The 18,380-nt window shown below is 49.3% G+C and overlaps 1 protein-coding gene across 1 annotated transcript in view; it reads right to left on the minus strand.

Moving 5' to 3' along the window:
* MAMLD1 (mastermind like domain containing 1) overlaps nucleotides 1-16,986 on the minus strand; it is a 184,411-nt gene extending 167,425 nt beyond the window's left edge. Inside the window, exon 1 of the mRNA XM_029607739.1 lies at nucleotides 16,878-16,986. Coding sequence (XP_029463599.1) covers nucleotides 16,878-16,931 — 54 coding nt within the window. The 5' untranslated portion in view covers nucleotides 16,932-16,986. The remainder of the gene's footprint in view (nucleotides 1-16,877) is intronic.
* Between the last annotated feature and the right edge of the window lie 1,394 nt (nucleotides 16,987-18,380).

Consider the following 18,380-nt stretch of genomic DNA (forward strand, 5'->3'; position numbering starts at 1 on the left):
TGTTATTTTTAATGTGTTTCAAATTAAACTATTATGCATCACGGAATAGCATAAACAAACCATAGCAATAAGGGAAATAATAAAATGGTCCTGTTCAGAAGTTTGCATGCCCTTAGTTCTTAATATTGTGTATTTGCCCCCTTTTGCATCAATGACAGTTTGCAGTCTTGTGTGATAGTTGTGAATGAGGCCCTTTATTTTCTCACGGGGTAAAGCTGTGCCCATTCCTCCTGGCAAAAAGCCGCAGATCCTGTCAATTCTTTTGTTGTCCAGCATGAACTGCAGGTTTGAGTTCTCCCCAAAGTGGGGAGGTCAGGAGACCATGATGGCCACTGCAGAGCCTTCGCTTTCTCCTGCTGCAGCCGACTTGGCCTTATATTCCCGATCATCGTCACGTTGGGAAGTCCAACTGCGTCCCATGCGCAGCTTCCTGGCCGATGAATGCAGATTCTCCTCCGGTATTTTCTGATAAGATGCTGCTTTCGTCCTGCCATCAATCCTGACTAAATTCTCTGTTCCGCTGTAGCTCACACATCCCCCAAAAACAGCAGATATCCACCTCCATGCTTCACGGTAGGGATGGTGTGTGACTCTTCGTAACGCTTATGGTTGGGAAATAAAAGTTCAATTTTGTTTTCATCACTCCAAATTATTTGGCGCTGTTTGGAAGATTGTAAGTGGTTTATTTTGTGGCGTTTGTGCAGCAATGGCTTTTTTTCTGGCACCTCTACCATGCAGCCCATTTTTGTTCAAGCGTCTCCTTATTGTGCCTGCTGAAACACCCACACCACTGTTTCACAGAAGCCTGTATTTCAGAGAAGTTGCTTGTGGGTTTTGCTTTGCACCCCAACAAATTTTCCTGGCAGTTGTGTTTGAATCTTTCTTGGTCTACCTGACCATGGCTTTGAATTAATTTTTCCACTTCTTGATCAGAGTTTGAACAGTACTGATTGGCATTTTCAAATCTTTGGATATCTTTTTATATCCTTGTACTGATTTATAAAGTTGAACTACTTTTGCTTGCAGATTCTTTGACAGTTCATTTGCTTTCCCCATGCTTCAGTAGCCACAAGTGTCAGTGCAGCCCTTGATGAAATGCACAAGGGTTTTTCAAGAGCTAAGAAACTCCTTGACTATTTATACACAGACACTAATTACAACTGGATATGGCACAGGTTTCGATACCTACCCTTCACTGCCATCTCAACCTGTGTGTCAACTTGAATGTAGATTATCAGCCCAAACAATCAAGGGTATGCAAACTTTTGAACAGGACCATTTTATTATTTCCCTTATTGTTATGGTTTGTTTAATGATTGTGCTATTCTGTGATGCATAATAGTTTAATTTAAAACACATTAAAACTAACAGATGTGCTTTATCTGATCACTCATGTTAGCATGTGCACATACTCTCTCTCATATGTTCACTCTCATGCTGTCACACACAAAGTATATTCTCACACACACTCGCTCTTCTCATTCTTCCACACATACATCATCATACTTACACACGTCCACTACCACATGTTCACCCACACACTAATACACATATACTCTGCACCCTCCTGCTGCCCTGCGAGGCCGAGCGATCAATGCCTTCTCCTGCTGGTGCTACCCTGCAGAGACTCCTTGTTCCTTCCCTTACGTGGGGCTCACACATCCGCGTTTTCTTCTTCCGCCTTGAAGGGGGAGGGAGCCTCTGCTGCTCCTCCTCCTCCGGCCCCGAGAACCTTTTCTTCCGATGCCTGCTTTCGTGGCAGCACGAGGAGCTTCCAGACCTGGAAATTCCTTTAGAGTTCCAGAGTCTCTGGGCCAAATCCGCGACATTTCCCACGTAAAGCAGGGCCGGAAAAAGCCTGGGTGGCTGCCACTGGACCCAGGTGCAAGGCCTGTTGTGAGCCAGGGCATGGGCTAGATGGGGGGAGCCAATGCCAGCACCAGGACCCCCAATGCTGGGCTGCAGAGGAAGCTGGGGGGAGAAAGAGGGCAAATATTTTCCAGAAAAAAACACACACAAACCCTAGAATGTTTTTCCCCTGGCTCCTAAGATTTTGGGCTGGCACTTAACATTTTCTAAAAATCTCTCTACTCCGATTGACTCTGCGCCTCTAATAGCTCAGTGATCCAGAGAAGATAAGCATGCTATGTTGTACATTTCCAGATGATCTTGACAACAAAATCCCACACTATGGATGTTTCAATTGCTGCGGCGTGGCTGTAGCCGAGCAAGGTCGCCGTGCACGCCGTGGCGCGGCACTATCGTTAGAAACAACATCCTCTGGCTGTCAGAAGAGAGACTTCGGCACGAAGGCTGGACTCCGCACCCCCCCGAAATTAATTTCAGAGCAGCGGCTAAATAAAACAACACACAGTTTCTGTGTGCGCTTTGGTTATAACAAACATGTTTATGTGCAACTAGGTGTGAAGGAAACGTCGTAATTAGAGGTTAAATGAATCCCCGGCAGAGAGCGTGCAGCTGCGTTCCCTCTGCAGCAGGTAACGGGGGAAAGCTTGCCGGCCCCTTCCAGAGCCCGCCCAGGAAGCCGGGGGAGCTTGGAAAAGGGGCCTATCCTGTCGCGCTGCAAGGGTGGGCAACGCCGGTCCTTAAGGGTCCTTAACCGCTTGGGTTTTCAGGATAGCTAATGAATATGCATGAAAAGAAATCTGCATGCAACCGAGGCAGCTCAACTCTTCCCAATGCCCACCCCCCCCCCCCGTGTCTGAACATGCTCTGGTGCGTCACATGCAAGCGGACACCTCTGTGTTAACTACCCAGGGCAAATTCAGACGGTTTCCAGTAGACAAAATTAAAAAAAATAAATAAATAAAATACCCACTCCAGTCCAAATTAGCGGCAAAATATTTTAATGGGAGAGCTGATCTAGAACAGGGGGGTAGGCAACTCCGGGCCTGGAGAGCCACAAATAGGTCTGGTTCTCCGGATAGCCTCAATCAATATGCACGAGGCAGATCTGCAGGCAACGGAGGACCACGGTGCATGCAGATACAGCTCACTGTGGATATTCTGCCGCACTCTAGGACCGGCGCTGCCTACTCTCTCTCTGATCTAGAGGCTGAGGCCTGCCCTCTGAATTCTGGTTCCTGCTCACGATCAACAGGCTGAAAGGATACAAGTGCCCCAGACATAGGCTGAAGAGTAAAACCACCCTCGTACGTTAACAGGCCCAAAAGGTGTTTGGGGAATTTCTTGCACGGCAGCACTGAATCCGTATCCAAAAACGGAGCAAAAATCTTTACCACTAGCAAGGGATTTTTCTGAAGACAGAGGTGCGACAACATTACACTGTACATTTTAAATGACATGTTATCTGTACATCTCCTCACTGCGGGCTTGAAAACCCTCTCTCATGGGGAGTTTAACAGTTCCTTCTCCTTTTTACCAAAAGCACACAAAACCAGCAACACCTAACGCTGAGAGAAAAAGTGCAGGAGTTCCTCGCTTCTGTCTGCCAGCGTTAGCCTGAAATAGTCTTCCAATGAACCCTCAAAATCCATGCCCACCCAGCACGATGGAAACTTGCTTTTCCAAGTCTAAATAACTGCATTTTGGAGCTATACGAAACCGCCTATCAAATCTTTGAAAGAAAAAAAAAAAGCTTTTGACAATAATTGTCTGGGGAAAGTTAGGAAGGAGTGAGATGCGTTGCACGAGTCGATATGGAAGGATTATCACCCACTGCTAGTTGTTGACCCTTACCCTCTGCACAAAAAAAACCCCACATTCCAAATCGTCCCAGCAATGAGGGATTAGCATCCTGCGTCCCAGCCAACCAAATTATGCCAAATCTACATTTTCCCCCTTCTGTTACAGTAACAAGCAGGCACCGCCGGACATGGCAAATACAGATTTACCGTTTGTCCTCATTACAGGAGTCTCCAGTCCTCCATACTGGCTTCTCACGAATGCCCATTAAAGTGAAGGATAAAGGCAGGGCCCAGTGCTAACTTTTTTTTTTGCTGCCCTCCACCCCCATAATTCAGTCTCTGTCCCGGGCCCTGAAATTCTGAGACTTCACCCTCCTAGGTGTCCACCCCTTTTTCCTGGAACCCGTGGCCAGTCCAAGGGTATTAGGTGTCCTAGACGAAACCTGAAGCCGTACAACTGCCCATCCCCACCTTCACACACACAAAATTAAAATGTACGCATTTATAAGAACATAAGAAATTGCCGTGCTGGGTCAGACCAAGGGTCCATCAAGCCCAGCATCCTGTTTCCAACAGAGGCCAAACCAGGCCACAAGAACCTGGCAATTACCCAAACACCAAGAAGATCCCATGCTACTGATGCAATTAATAGCAGTGGCTATTCCCTAAGTAAAATTGATTAATAGCCGTTAATGGACTTCTCCTCCAAGAACTTATCCAAACCTTTTTTAAACCCAGCTACACTAACTGCACTAACCACATCCTCTGGCAACAAATTCCAGAGCTTTATTGTGCGTTGAGTGAAAAAAAAATGTTTCACCGATTAATCTTACATGTGCTATAACAAATTTTACATGAAAAATAATTCACAGTACATTCTTCTGAGTACAAATAGAAACTTACATGTATATTATATTTACATACAATGCTGTGGTGCTAACCAGAAAACCCTGTAAAAATACCCAAAATTATAATTAGGCCTGTTGTAACGTGTGTTGAGTGTGGGGCCTGACCCTCAGAAAGCCAGGAGTAAACAAATAGCAATATAGTAAACTTCCTATAGCAAATCAGCACTAACTGCCAGCACTCAAACAGTAACAATCCTACTTGTGAAAAAGAGTAACGCTGCAAATATTACACCAGATCCTAAAAGGCCAATACATCTCTCATCAGGAAAACAGAACAAGCCAGGAACCTACAGATCCCTACCCAGAAGCTACAAGCTAACCAAATGCCTCATCTCGGTCACATATGCAGAATATAAAGGAACCATAAAACATAAATAAAAACATGCAGACAAGCCAGACCCTGGGGCCGATGTAGCTGTCTGTGTATGTATGTATATATATATATATATATATATATATTTTTTTTTTTAGTGCATGTGCAAAAGCAGGCGCCTCCGCGAGATGCAGTAAAGGACGGGTATGCAAATGAGATGCACGCAGAAAATCCGTGCAAAAGTAAACAAACGCGCGACAACGCACACAAGTAAGTGTGGTCAAGGTCCTATGGGATAAAGCGCACCGAAATCCTCAGTAACGTGGTGACCAGCGGGGCAAAAGCCTTCCCCCTTTCATAAGACAGCGAAGACGTCGGTGGTCTGGGAGCGGGACTGAAGGTGGGCAGAACGCCGTCTAACCCCCTTCACGTTCTGTCTCCGACTGCGTGGCAGCTGTACCGGCAGAGATTCCTTCAGCCAACCTGCATAATGTACCATTGCATTGGGAAAAACGCAAAGGTGATCCATGATTACCCCAGAGTTGCACGGACACACAATCAAGCAATGATCACGCCTGCCCTGACCCAGGCGTTAAAAAAAACAAACCCAAAACCCGCATGCAAAAACCTGCACTAAAAACGATGCTCAGCTCCCTGCATCTCCCGTGAATAATTAAATTGCCTTCTTTGCATGCCATTTGCATGCACTCGTGCAAAACCAGCTGTGGGCTTTTAAGAAGGTTTATGCACACATTTTTCCTGCATGGACCATATTATTACATACATGCGCGAGACCAGCGTGGGAAAAATGTGCGAAAAAAACCCACAGCAGCTTTAGCCCTGCTTTTTACATCAACCCCGCTGTATGCAGTGCAACAATGCAAAAAAACAGAAACGTCATCATTCCTCAGAAAGAAATCAAACAATGAAAAGAAGAAACAGAAAACATCATAACAGCAAAACCATACTAACAAAAATAATTATTTCAAACACAGCTGATGAATAAAACATCCAATAATTTAAAACTATATAAACTGTTTTTAATTTCTCCAAACACCTGTAAAATATGTCAAAACATAAGATACATCAAACACTCAATAGTTGAAACTACTAAGGATTAAGAAAAAAATTCTCCCACTCTCTATACCTGGGAACTTTTGATTTCCAGACACTCCGAGATCACTGTGGATTAGTGTATGTAGGAGAGCACACAGACTCTCGCCTCTCGCTCTGACACACATACACACTTCCTCTCTCACTCATGCATGCTCTCTTTTGCTCACCCACACTCACGCAGGTTCATACATTACTGCATTCCCTCTATCACTCACTCATGTACACACACACACACACGCGCTCATACGTCTAGACATGCACTCCCTTTCTCTCACACACATGCTCATACACCCTCATAATCACGTACACACACACACGGATTTAACCCCTCTCTTCTTCCGCTGGCTCCCCTCTCCACGTCGGCCTTCATCGGGTCGGGATCACACGGTGGCCTTCACTCCCATCTGGCTGCTGGTGGAATGAGGTCCACCAGGCAGCCCACAGCTCCTTCTCTACTTAGGCAGGATGGGGTCCACTGGGAGGCCTGCGGTCTCAATATCTCAGTTCCTTCCCCCACTATCTCAGCTCTCCTTCTGTTATCTTGGCTTTTTCCCTCCCTCTAGAGATCTCCCCCCCCCCCAATCCTTCGCACCCCTTCCCTCATTAACTTGGTTCTCCCTCCTCCATTGCTGTCCCTCTAAGGATTCTTCCTCACTTTCTCAGCTCTTAGTGAGTCTCTACCTCAAGCTTTTCTCCCTTCTCACCCTCTTTCCTCATTACCTCAGCTCTCTCCCTTCCTCTGGAGGCTGCTCCTCCCCCTTCTTACCCCTTCCCAACTTCTCCCCCCTTCTCATTCTGCCCCTCTTCCTGCTTCTTCCTTCTAAACCAAGCGCAGCTAATTACAGTCAGGATCCCCGCTCTTCCCTACGCGAGACGGCGGCAGCAGCAGCATTGGAGCGCAGTCCTCTCCTGCTGCCGCGGGGCTGCAAACATCTCCCCGCTCCCTATGGGGAGACTGGAGAGGAGGGACTGCACTCAAACCCTGCTGCTCCCGCCGCCAGCTGACACGCAGGATCAGATCGGGCAGGGGTTTGGGTTACCCCCGGATACCTAAAAACGGGGGTGGCGAGCCTACGCCACATCACACTCAAGACACACGCAGGCCAAAACTACAAGACACACAGATACACACATAGACACGTCCAGAAATGGGAAGGAATGGAATACAGTTTGAAAAAACATGAGCCAACCAAGATATTTAGGAAACGGGAGAAACTCCATCCCACCCGGCCAACTTTTTTTTTTTTAGTGTGTTACTGTTTCTACTAATTGTTCCTATTTTTGTATTTCTTACTCATCTTTGTTTTGCTTATTTAAAATTTGCTTATTACACTATTTGCCTTTCCTCTACCTCCCTGTCCCCTCCCCCCCCAGGCTGGCAGCAGCTGCAATCTCTCTCCCTAAGTAGGGACCTGGGGGGGGGGGGGGGGCAGCAGGAATGCCCCCCCCCCCGGGCTAGGGCCCCGAGGGTGCCGACTCTTCCTAGGCTGTGGAATACCACAGCAGCTCCGCCCACGTCCGAGTTCGGTGCAGCGGAAAAGTGGCCGGCTGAAAGAGGTGCGTGACCAAGCCGCGGCACGCGCGGGACATCGCCGCGCTGCCTCACCCCCCCCCCCCCCCCCGAGCTTGCGATGCACCTCTGTGGTGCTGAGCCTGGACAGCGCGGCCGTTGCTTTTGTCTTCGTAGCCCACTGGCTGGCCCCCACCCATTCGGGCATTCCGGGTCTAGCTTGCGGTTGGTGCCAGGACACCCCCCCCCCCTCAACACGACTAGTGAAACCCAGACGTAGTCCTCAAAACAAAATTCTCAGCCACGTCCGGTTTACAGAGGCAGCCAAAACACACAGCTTTAACCGGGCTCTTAAACCAAAAACGCATGCGGAGGCAGCTCATGGAGGCTGAAGTCGAAAATCCTGAGAAGCCAGAAGCGGGTGGAGAAGCTGAAGGAGGACTGGAGAGGAAGCCTGGACCCGATCCGGCGTGCCGAAGCACGGGGTGGTGCGCGCGCAGAAACGAATCCTGAAGCCCATCAAGTCTGCCGGACTTCATTCCTGTTGCAATTCTATCTCTGGTTTTCCTTCCACGACGAGGGATCCCTCTGTGCTTATCCCGGACCAGTTCTGCTGCTGTTTTTTTTTTTTTTTTTTTCGTCTTTTCCACCTCCGCTGGGAGGCCGTTCCGCGCATCCGCCAACCCTGGTGGGTGAAGAAATATTTCCTGAGGTGGCTCCCAAGCCCACCCTCCTGAAGCTCCAGAACAAATCTCTCCTCCGTCGTGTCGGTAGAAGTCGAAGCCATGGACCCATATTTATGACTCTTTTCCTTCCCTCCCAGTTGGATCCTCCTGGTACTTCCATTTCATGCAGAACTAGGGCTGGGATCTGGAGCTATGAGTCACAATTACTCCACCCCTCACCCCCAATATACCTGGCCTGGGTCATCGCAGGGACAGTCCCGGGCCACGCACCGTGCACCAGGGGCTCCCGCAGGAACCCTGCAAGCTCGCACCTCGAATCCTGCCGTCAGATGCCACTCTTTAAGCAACTGAGCACGACTCCCTTCCTCCTGGGGAGTGGGGGGCTGCGAACGCAACTGCCTCTACGGCAACCCCGGTCGACACCGCCCACGGGGGAGCGAAGGGATCGACTTAAAGAGATTGAACCGGGGACCTTCCGCACGGCAGTGCACAGCGCAGACCACCAGAACCACCAGGCCGGCCCGTTTTTTTTTTTTATGATATTGCAAGAAGCCTGTAACAACGCAGGCTTCATTTCTACGTAGTTTGGAGGTGTACGATAAAAAAAAATAAAAAAAAATAGATGAGCTAAAGCACTCGGAGGCAAGCAGGAAAGCAAATATTCACACTCCCGAGTTCAAAAATAGTTGATGCAGGCTGCAAGTCCTCTCCCTGCTCTTGGTGTCAGATGATGTTATAGCTCTCATTTAAGTGGGCAGGCCTCCTCACCATGAGATCATGCACACGGGGAAAAGTAGCAGAGGGAAGCCACTGAGCAAGCCCCCGCCCCCCCCAAGAGGCCCGCAGTTCAGGGACAAAGGGGCATGCACTTCAAACGCAGAAAGGCCCGGTTCAGAAAGTGCCCGCACGGAGCGAGCACTCCGGTACCACAGAGAAAAGCTTTCAGGTAGCCCACTGGCCACAAGGGACACTGGGGCTGCCTACAAAGAATAGGAGAAAGTTACCACAAAAAAAAACAAACAAACCAAAAACAACAACAACAACAACAAAAAACAAACCCACAAAAAAAAAAAAAAACCCAAACCCCACACCACATTCATCCATGATCTCACCATCAGGAAAGCCCATATCCTGGGACTCTCCCTCCACCCTAATTACCATTAACTCAAGGCTAAAGGAGGCCACCAGCATCCCAATTTCTCCTTCCAACCAACATGAGAGAAAAAAAAAAAAAAAAGATTGATCAGGACTGGCAGCCATGCAGAGGAGTGCACAGAGTCTTCCTGCGTGGAGAGAGGAGCACGTAAAGCTGGAGGGAAGGTGTGTGGGGAGGGGGAGAAAGGGGAGCGTGGAGAGGAGTCTAGGTCAGGTGTGTGTGTGTGGGGAGGCAGAGCAAAGTAAGGGTGACCTAACGGGCATCGTAAGAGCCAAGGAAGACAAGGGCAGGAAGGAGAAGTGGCCGGGGAAAAAAAAAAAAAAAAGAGGCAAAAGGGTGTGCAAAGAACGAGCGTGAACGGCAAATCAAATATGGGCTGCAAGAGCAAAAGAAAATGAGGTATGGGGGACACAGGAGACGAAGGAAACGAGAGAGAAAAGACGAACAGGGACTGGCGTGAGACGGAATGCAGAAAAGGAGACAGAAACGAATGGGTGCGAGCGCGCTCTGGGATTCTGCAAGAGAGACATCCAGGATGCAGGCGAATGAAGTTACTCCGGCCCGGGGCAATAGGAGATTTGGTCTAAAGCCCCTTGCCCAGGCTGCAGCAGGCGCGGCGGGGCAGAGCTGTGGGTATTGCATGTACACGGTGTCTACGGCGAGGCCTCCCACCGAATGGAACATGACAAAAGCTATTTTAAGGGGAGGGAGCAGATTTCTCCAGATGTGCAACCATTTCCATGAATCAGGAATATCACTAAACCGAGTGCACCCTATTCAATGATGCAGGGACATACACTTAAAAGGAATGACCGAAGCACAGCCCTCGTGAAACATGACAGATGAATGCGAACAATGTGCAGAACAAGTCAAGCCAACACTCATTCACCAATGCAGCGGTTAAACTAAACTGCAGGCACTTCACTGGCTGACTACCAAACGTTGATTGTGCAACTATAGGAAAGAGGGCTTCCAGATCAAAACTAAGACAACTAATTGTACAGTTTGTTTTCTACAAACACCCTCCCTGAGCTTATTCATGTGTGTGACCCTAGAAAAGAGGTCATAATATAGATAGATGCCTGCTACTGGATTAATCTAAAGTACTTTACTGTTTGTAACATCGCTGTCTTTGCTAATATCAAGAGTTTGACCTCAGAATCCAGTTTTGGTGAAACGGCTGAATTACTTTAGCAATAAAAAGAAAAAAAGAGGTACAAAATTTGAAAGAACACAGAAAAAGTACACACAGTCACTACAATATTCTAAGTATTATACAGGTTGTCCAAGTCTGCTGCAAGCCCTTCCCCCTGTGCTTTGCACTCACTGTTCTGAATCGGTTTTCTAACCTTCTTGCTGCCGATTTAAGTGTACGAAAAAGTGCATCTGGTCTGAATTCAAGTCTTAAAAAAAAAACCAAATCAGACCAGTTCCAACCAACTGTTCTTTCAGATGCATAAAGGAAGAGTTTAAAAAAAAAAAAAAAATTACAGTTGACTGGTGCTGCCTAGGTTACCCAGAATGGCACTGAAACGGGTATATTATTAAAAGAGGTGTATGATGGGAATTGGTTCATTGTGCTGATCCATAGTAACCAGCTCCTCCTGTTCCTCCATCATTTATAATCTCCCTCACCAGTGACACAGGGAGTTGGTGTATTCACACTCTCAGCATTCTCTCTGCTCCAACACACACACACAGCCTTTTCTGCTTGGATAAGGAGATTTTTTTTTTAGTAACATCCATTATGTGTGCATCAACATTTATGGCAGCAAGATAATTGCCAGAGAGCTCAGGGGGATAAAAAAGCTCCCTCTTTGTAACATAAGCTTCCTCCCCACCCCCCTGAAAAAAAAATCTATATTAATATGTCTTTGGACATAACTGGTTCTGCTGCTCCTCACTCCCCCCCCCCCCAGTATGAAACAAGGATCATTCAGCTCAGGAAAGAAAGGTTCTAGTGGAAACCAAATTAAAAACTGCTGAGCTGTCTACAAATGAAGCTGCTTCTACATTTCTTCCCGTGATCAGGCTGTCTGGGAACAGTAATCCTTGTGCAAAAAAAAAAAGTAAACAGCAAGTGGCAGCCAGGTATGAAGATGCTTCTTTGGAATGATGCCACGATAATTAAAAATGATTTAGCTAGCCTTATTATTGGGAAACAAATGCAATTACTAATGATCTCAAGCTTAGTTACACACAAGCTTAAACATCTCGCATGTCAGCAAGTGCTCGTCAAGTGACAATTCCCTGCTCCCAAAACAAAGAAAAGAAATGCAAAAAAAAAAAACAAAAAACTTCTGACACTCAAGAACGCTTTCATGCCTAAACCCTCCCCCAACTCTTTCCGCTGTCTAATTGTATCCAAAAGCAGGACGAGATGCAACCCACAATTTCATGCACTCTGGATTCACACAGAACGAAAAAACAGAAAAGAAGAAAAAAAAAAAAAAAAGTCCTAGCCCAGGGAAAGCCTCACAGACCAGAAATCCTTGCACCAGATAAAGCAAGCCAGCACGCTCACTTGTATTCTGTACCAACATTTCCCAAATGCAGTACTCATTTATGCTCTCTCTCTCTCTCTGGTGGACCCAAAACATTTGAATTCAATTCCCTGCCTGAGCATTTAAACAGTGCCCTACTAAAAGTGAAGTGCACAAGTTCTGGTTTCAGCTGCTCTCTTGGCAGGTTTTGTTTTTTTTTTCCCCCTTTAAACCATGAAGAATCACAATAAAACGGTGACACTTGCTCAGGGGCTAAAGCAAGCACAGCCACTTTACTGCTGCTTCCCTGGCTTGGCAGAGGCAGAGGCAGCTCCCTGCAGGGCACCTCCCCCTAATGATCTATTGTATTTGTTTTTCATCCCGAGCAACAGGGCTATTTCCTGGTAAGAGTTTTTAAAAGTCGGTGACGCTCCCGTCTCAGCCCACACAAATCTATTTGTCACGCTCAACGTCAGACACAGGAAAGCATTAGAAGTCACCCCTTGCTAATGTTTTCCTAACATGGAATTTCCTCGCACAGCTCCCCTCTCGCGCGCGCGCCAGCAGCGTCCTTTGCAATCAGCCTTTCTTTTTTTTTTCCCCCCTCTTCTTCCTCCTAACAAGTGGCTCTGAAAGGAGACTATATTTTGAGTAATCAGCAGTTACAAAAAAAAAAAAAAAAACAACTCACACACACGCCAGAGCAATTTTGAGAAAAGCAAATCTTGGAAGTCTGTTTGCACAGGCCGTACCCAGAAATGGGAGGGTCCTCGCGCTGCAACGCAATGCGAGAAGGATCTGTTGTGCAACCGCGTGTCCTCGTTGCACCGATCCTTGTTTTAACGTTTGGGAACCCGCTCGGCACAGGACATTTGTTTTGTTTTGTTTTTTTTTTCCAGGTACCTGTCGAGGCCCTTTCTGGGTCATGGCGCTGCTTCCCCAAACACTGAACTGGTTAAGATCCACGGTGCAGGAGGGGGGGGGGAAAAACAAAAAACGACTCCCTCACCTATTTAGCCCTCTTTGATTTCTGTTAATCATTCATGGTGTTCCTGCACCGGCTTGTGCTTACCCTGCACAGTCCTCTCTATACCCCATTACCGGGCACGATGCAAACAAAATAATAATAAAAAAAACCCACCCCACAATAATAATTAAAGCTACAATGACTTGGGCACGAGAATTAGGTATTTTGCCCATACTAAAGGGTTTCCCTATTCGCGTGTTTATCAGGCTCTTAGAGATGAAGACAAGCAAAGCACAAAACATTATGATGGGCCCCTGACTCCTCTTTTTTCCGAGCGCCTGCTACTTAATATGCAAAGCCCCAGTATATGTAAGAGCCAAGCGCCCTGTCTCTTTAAGGCAAAGAAGCTGGATTAGCGGTTCCTGGTGGCAGCAAACAGCTGGTCAGTCCTGCAGGTTCAAGGCCATTTCGGCTCCCCTCCCGGAGGCGCCATATGCCAAAGCTCGCACATCAGCAGCTTTTCGTTTCCCAATAATCCGGCTCCAGAAGGGACGAGGTAAGGGAGCCCCCGTGTTTCACACTCCCCTTTGCTGAATGGGGGGCCCGGGTTGCTGTGCCCGCCTCTGATCTTTTGTTAGGAGAATGAGGGCTGAATCTGCAGCTCGCCCGGCCCAGAGAAGGCCCTTTTTGACCCGTTCAGGGGGAAACAATTGCCAGCCACCGGCTACTTTAATCCAGTACCAGCTTCCTAGAAACCCAGTGAGCCTTCTCCACCGGGCCGATTTTTTTTTTTTTTTAACAGTATTGCTAGTAAAAGTAAAGATCATTTCTGGAGTCATCCGATCTCTTGGCAGCTTTTTTTTTTTTATTATTATTATTTTTACATGCAGGGAAAATCACGACAAAGCTGCCCACATTGGCTCGGGGCTAGCGCGATCCCAAGCCACGCTGCTGGCCACTCAGAGGCAGCTCCCTACCCCCCCCCCCCCATCAGCAAGATAAGTTATTATTTATTCTGCATTTATTGCACAGCGCCCTGGAGCAGGGGGGGGGGGGGGGGGCTTTTCAGCAAAGTGCAAATAGGTCGGAGAGTCCTTCCCCAAAGGGTTTGCAACCGAAATCGCTACCCCAGCCAGCAGGGGATGGAGCTGATGTACCCGAGGGGCTTTTTTTTTTCTCATTTCATGTCGGGGGCGGGACTGTTTGGTGCATCTGCCCCCGGCATCACACTCCCGTTATCAAAGCTGGGGGTCCGAGTCCTGTCCGGTAATCTGACCACTAGGGCCCACCCAGCCTCTCCAGTCTGGGGACGGGGGGGGGGGGGGGGGGACCCTGCCCCTCGTGGTATGGGGGCCCGGCCTAAAATCCGGGGGCCGTCATGCAAGAAACCCTTGTCTTCCCTTTCTAAAAAGGAGGGAGTTCCGGGAACCCGTCCGGCCCCCGCACCCGAGTCGTTTCGACTCTTCCCTCCGAGGCCGGTAACCGGAACTCGCTTTGGGGGAGGGGGGTCCCACCCGAGATGAACCAAACTTTGCAGGGAACTCGCAGCGCCTCCACGCGCCTGCCTCCGTCCGGGGGGGGGGGGGGGGCAGCACAGGACACGGGAATTGACGGCGGCCGGAAAGGAGGCGAGACGAAACCGGTTTTCCGGGGGGGGGAAGAAAGTGTCCCCGGCTCATGAGCTTCCCCCGTGCCAGCTGAGCCGGCCGCATCCCGCGAGGCAGATAACGCGCCCTCTGTGAGCGCCAACCAAAAGGCACAAAGTGGGCTCGCTCCGGATCTAAGGGAGGGGGCGATCGGATCCCTCATCGGAGAATTATTTTTAGATCCTGCCCTCCCCTCTTTCCAGCCCGAGAGAGAGAGAGAGCTGCTGACCACTGGTGCTTTAGGAGTTCTCTAACCCGCCCCATCACCACCAGTGCAATTAAGTCCCACTTCCGATGAACCCGGTCCCTAAAAGGGCCGATCTGGTTTCCTTTCAGAAGTCACCGTTACCAATTGCAAAATTGCAAGCGGAAGGAATATTGATCAGGGCTGTCCACGCCGATCGACGGCCACAGGGACTTCAACGCCACATATCTGCCTCTGATTTACCAAAAAAAAAAGCAGCTACCGGCAAAACCTAAGTCTTTTTTCCCCTTCAGAATTGCATTTTTTTTTTGCCTTTTAATCGCCTCTCCCCCTCCTCCTCCCCCTCTCCCTCCACCCTTCCCAGTGTTTCCACTTCTCACAATGCCTTCCTATTAGAAAACAAAGCGTCTTTTTGATTGGGTTCCAGAAAGCTATCTGAAAGGAAACAAAAGCTCAGATTCTTCTTTTCCATGACTGCAAGCCTCCCCTTCTCGCAGGGAAGCTGGAGCAGGTACAGTAGCTTCCCTTAGTTGGGGTTTTTTGTTTTTTTTACAGCGGGAGACGGGGAGATTAGCAGCGGGGATGCCAGGCGAACAAAGCAGGGCTTGTCCTCTCGCAGACCCTGGCACCGCCGGGACAGGGCGCTCGGGTAATGCAGCAGGAGGAAGACAGAGCTTCCCCGGCGATCCCACCCCCCCCAAACCGGATTATGCAATCTCCAGCAGACTCCCAACTGCAAACCGCACCGGACGAGCATTGCGCGATCCACCTTCCGGAGCTGCTAAGATCGCGCTAACGGGAACCGTGCAAAAGCTGCTTGCAGCCAAGGGGGTGAAGACGAATAGCAATGCAATCTGTCCACAGAACTGCTCGACCCACTCTTAAGCACAGGTCAGGCTACCAAAAAAAATAAAAAAAAAAAACACGCGTAAGTCCTAGAGTGCGATTTCTCAACACTTGTGGGTATTAGTAGTTTTTTTTTTTCTTTACAGCCATTCATTGCTTTCTAAATAGAGCCCAACTCCTATATAAAAAAAATAAAAAAAAATCAGGTTTCGGATTAGGACCACGTACAGATCCAGCCTTTGCCTCGCAGAATGCACGCCTAGTGTGACTCTCGGCAACCGGGACCAGCACCGGTAAAACAACAATGCACGCCCTTGCTCGCAGTGACGGACAGACAGACACACACACCCCAGCCGGGACCTGCACACCGATAAAAAAAAAACAAAAAACTACAATGCACAAAACTCAAGGCAAAGAGAAAGCTGGAAGCCCAGCAGCGTTCACGCCTTTTGTTCACCGGCATTTTATTCTTCGCTTCCCACTACTGAACATCCCCCCTTTCCCGTACGCAGTCGCGCTAGGCTGGGAAACTATAAATCGTTCGGGGGAGGGGAGAGGGGGGATCTGGTTTCTTCCTGTAGCCGAGCTGTTTGATCTTGAGTTTTTTAAATCAAAAGCCCCCCCCCCCCCCGTAATCGGGATAAAGCGCGGCTCTGTTTACACGGGGAGAACTTCAGCTTCCAGACCTGAGAGTTTCCGGGCAGTTTTCTTTAATCCTATTAGCGGCCTCTGCACCGTCGGCAGGAAGCGCGGATAAAGAAAAATAATAATAATCAGACGGCTCCTAGCGACTTCCTTCCCCGGCTCAGCGCCTGCCGGGAAAGCCACTCGCTCCTTCCCTGCCCGCCCCGGGTGCAAGGGCTGCTTGCTTACAGCCCCCCCCCCCCCCCGCGCGATTCGGATCCATAAAACGAGCTAACCCGCATGTAAGGCTTTCACCCTTCCCTCCCGGGTGCCAGGCGCGCGCCGAAGCCGCCTCCGCGAGACTGGGAAGGGGTCGGAGAACTTGCTCCCCCCCCCCTCCCCTCCTGCCTCTCAAAGAGAGTTCGGAGGGGCAAACGGTGCCTGCCCTGCCCCCCCTTCCCGAGACTGAAGCACTGCACCCCGTGCACGCAGCCTTTTCCGCGGCTCGGCTCGCCCCGCAAAAGCTTTCTCTCATCATTTTACGTGCGACTCCCCCCCCGACCCCGAATTACAAGAACGCAAACGGGGGGGGGGGCCGGCGAGTGGGACACAAATCAAAGGAGCCCGACCACGCACGCTTTATTGGCAACAAAAGTCACGCCAAGCAGCCAGGGCTCCGGCCCCCCCCCCGGGTCTGGGGGGCCCGCGGGCCAGCGCGCGACACAATTTCCACAGCCAGTGCCACTTACCGGAATATGCGGCTCCATGCGTGGTGCTTCTACCCGCTGGGAAACCAGCAGCATCTTGGACTGGCGCTCCACCAGCTTTTTACATCCACTTTGGCTGAAGAACAAACCCCCCCCCCCCCCCCCCCCCGGTAACAAAAAAAAAAAAAAAAAAAAAGAGACAGAAACGGGGGAAGAAAAAAAAAACCCCCCAAGAAAAAGTGGCAGGGCGACGTGGTGCGTCCTTTCAGCTTCCAGACAAGTTCATCCTGGCGGAGCACTTTGCTAATGATTCACCGTCTGCCTCGCTCGCCGCGCTGCATTTCCATCAGCCCACAGCTTCCTCGCTCGGAAGGTGGGGTTTCTCGGGCTGCAGTTTTACTGATAGGGCACTCGCCACGGCTGTGTGACCCGAGGAGGAGGAGACAAGCCAGGGCCTTAAAGGAGCAACGCGCCGCCGCCGCCGCCGATCGCGGCAGGAGGGGGGGGGGCCCGGCCCCGTCCCCGCCGGAGCCACGTGCAGGGGGCTCCGGCGCCTCCCGGCTGGCGAGCAGGTGCGGCGTCTCGCGCCCCCCCCCCCCCCCGGCTCGCTCCCCGTTCGCCATTGGCGCCAAAGAATCGAGGTGGCCTGCGGGCGATCCTAATCGCCTCCTTTAGTTTTTTTTGTAAAAAAAAATAAAAATGAAAGTAACCGGTGGAAAAGAACGGCGAGAGATCTGGGTTGGTTTATTTTTTGGTTTTGTTTTGGTGGTTTCTTTTGACAAAGTCCTTCCCAGTGCAAAGGGAAGCCCTCGCCACCGGGGCGCCCTGCAAGAAGTGCGAACGCAGGAGGGCGATTCATGCAAGGGTTAAACGCGCCCGCTGAAGAAAAGGTAAACTTAGGTCAACAGCAAGGGAATAGAGTCGGATGCCCTTTTGACTCCTCGTTTATTCAGACAATTGACAGAGCTACCAGCCTGGGTGTAACCAACCCCGTGTCCTGTGCTCCACCAAATCACACGCTTTTTGTTTTGTTTTGTTTTTTTTTGCTTTTGCCAAAAATTGTATTTTCAACTTATGTTTAAAGCATGTTTTGTTTTGTTTTTATTGCTGGAGATACACCTTTAAAAACTTCTGGCTGTAACTTGCCTGATGATTATAAAAAGTTGTATTCTTATGCACCTTTTTATTTTATGCAGACAAAACTTAACCATCATTCTCTGCTTTTCTGTCTCAGTTTCTTCTTACATACAGGCCGATACAGTACAGTGCGCTCCGGCCGCTCGTTTTTGACGCGCTATTTTTACCCCTTATACAGCAAATGCATGTTGATGGCCCTATTAGTCATTCCCGCGCGATACAGAAAGTAAAATGTGCAGCCAAGCCGCACATTTTACTTTCAGAAATTAACGCCTGCCCAAAGGCTGGCGTTATTTTCGGCCGAAAAGCAGTAAAAACTGCTTTTCTGTGCACCCTCCGACTTAATATCATGGCAATATAGGTCCTAAAAGTTTAAAATAATAAAAAAAAAAAAAATTAAAATCGGCC

This window comes from Rhinatrema bivittatum, chromosome 6 (assembly GCF_901001135.1).
Source record: "Rhinatrema bivittatum chromosome 6, aRhiBiv1.1, whole genome shotgun sequence".
NCBI classification, from domain to species: domain Eukaryota; kingdom Metazoa; phylum Chordata; class Amphibia; order Gymnophiona; family Rhinatrematidae; genus Rhinatrema; species Rhinatrema bivittatum.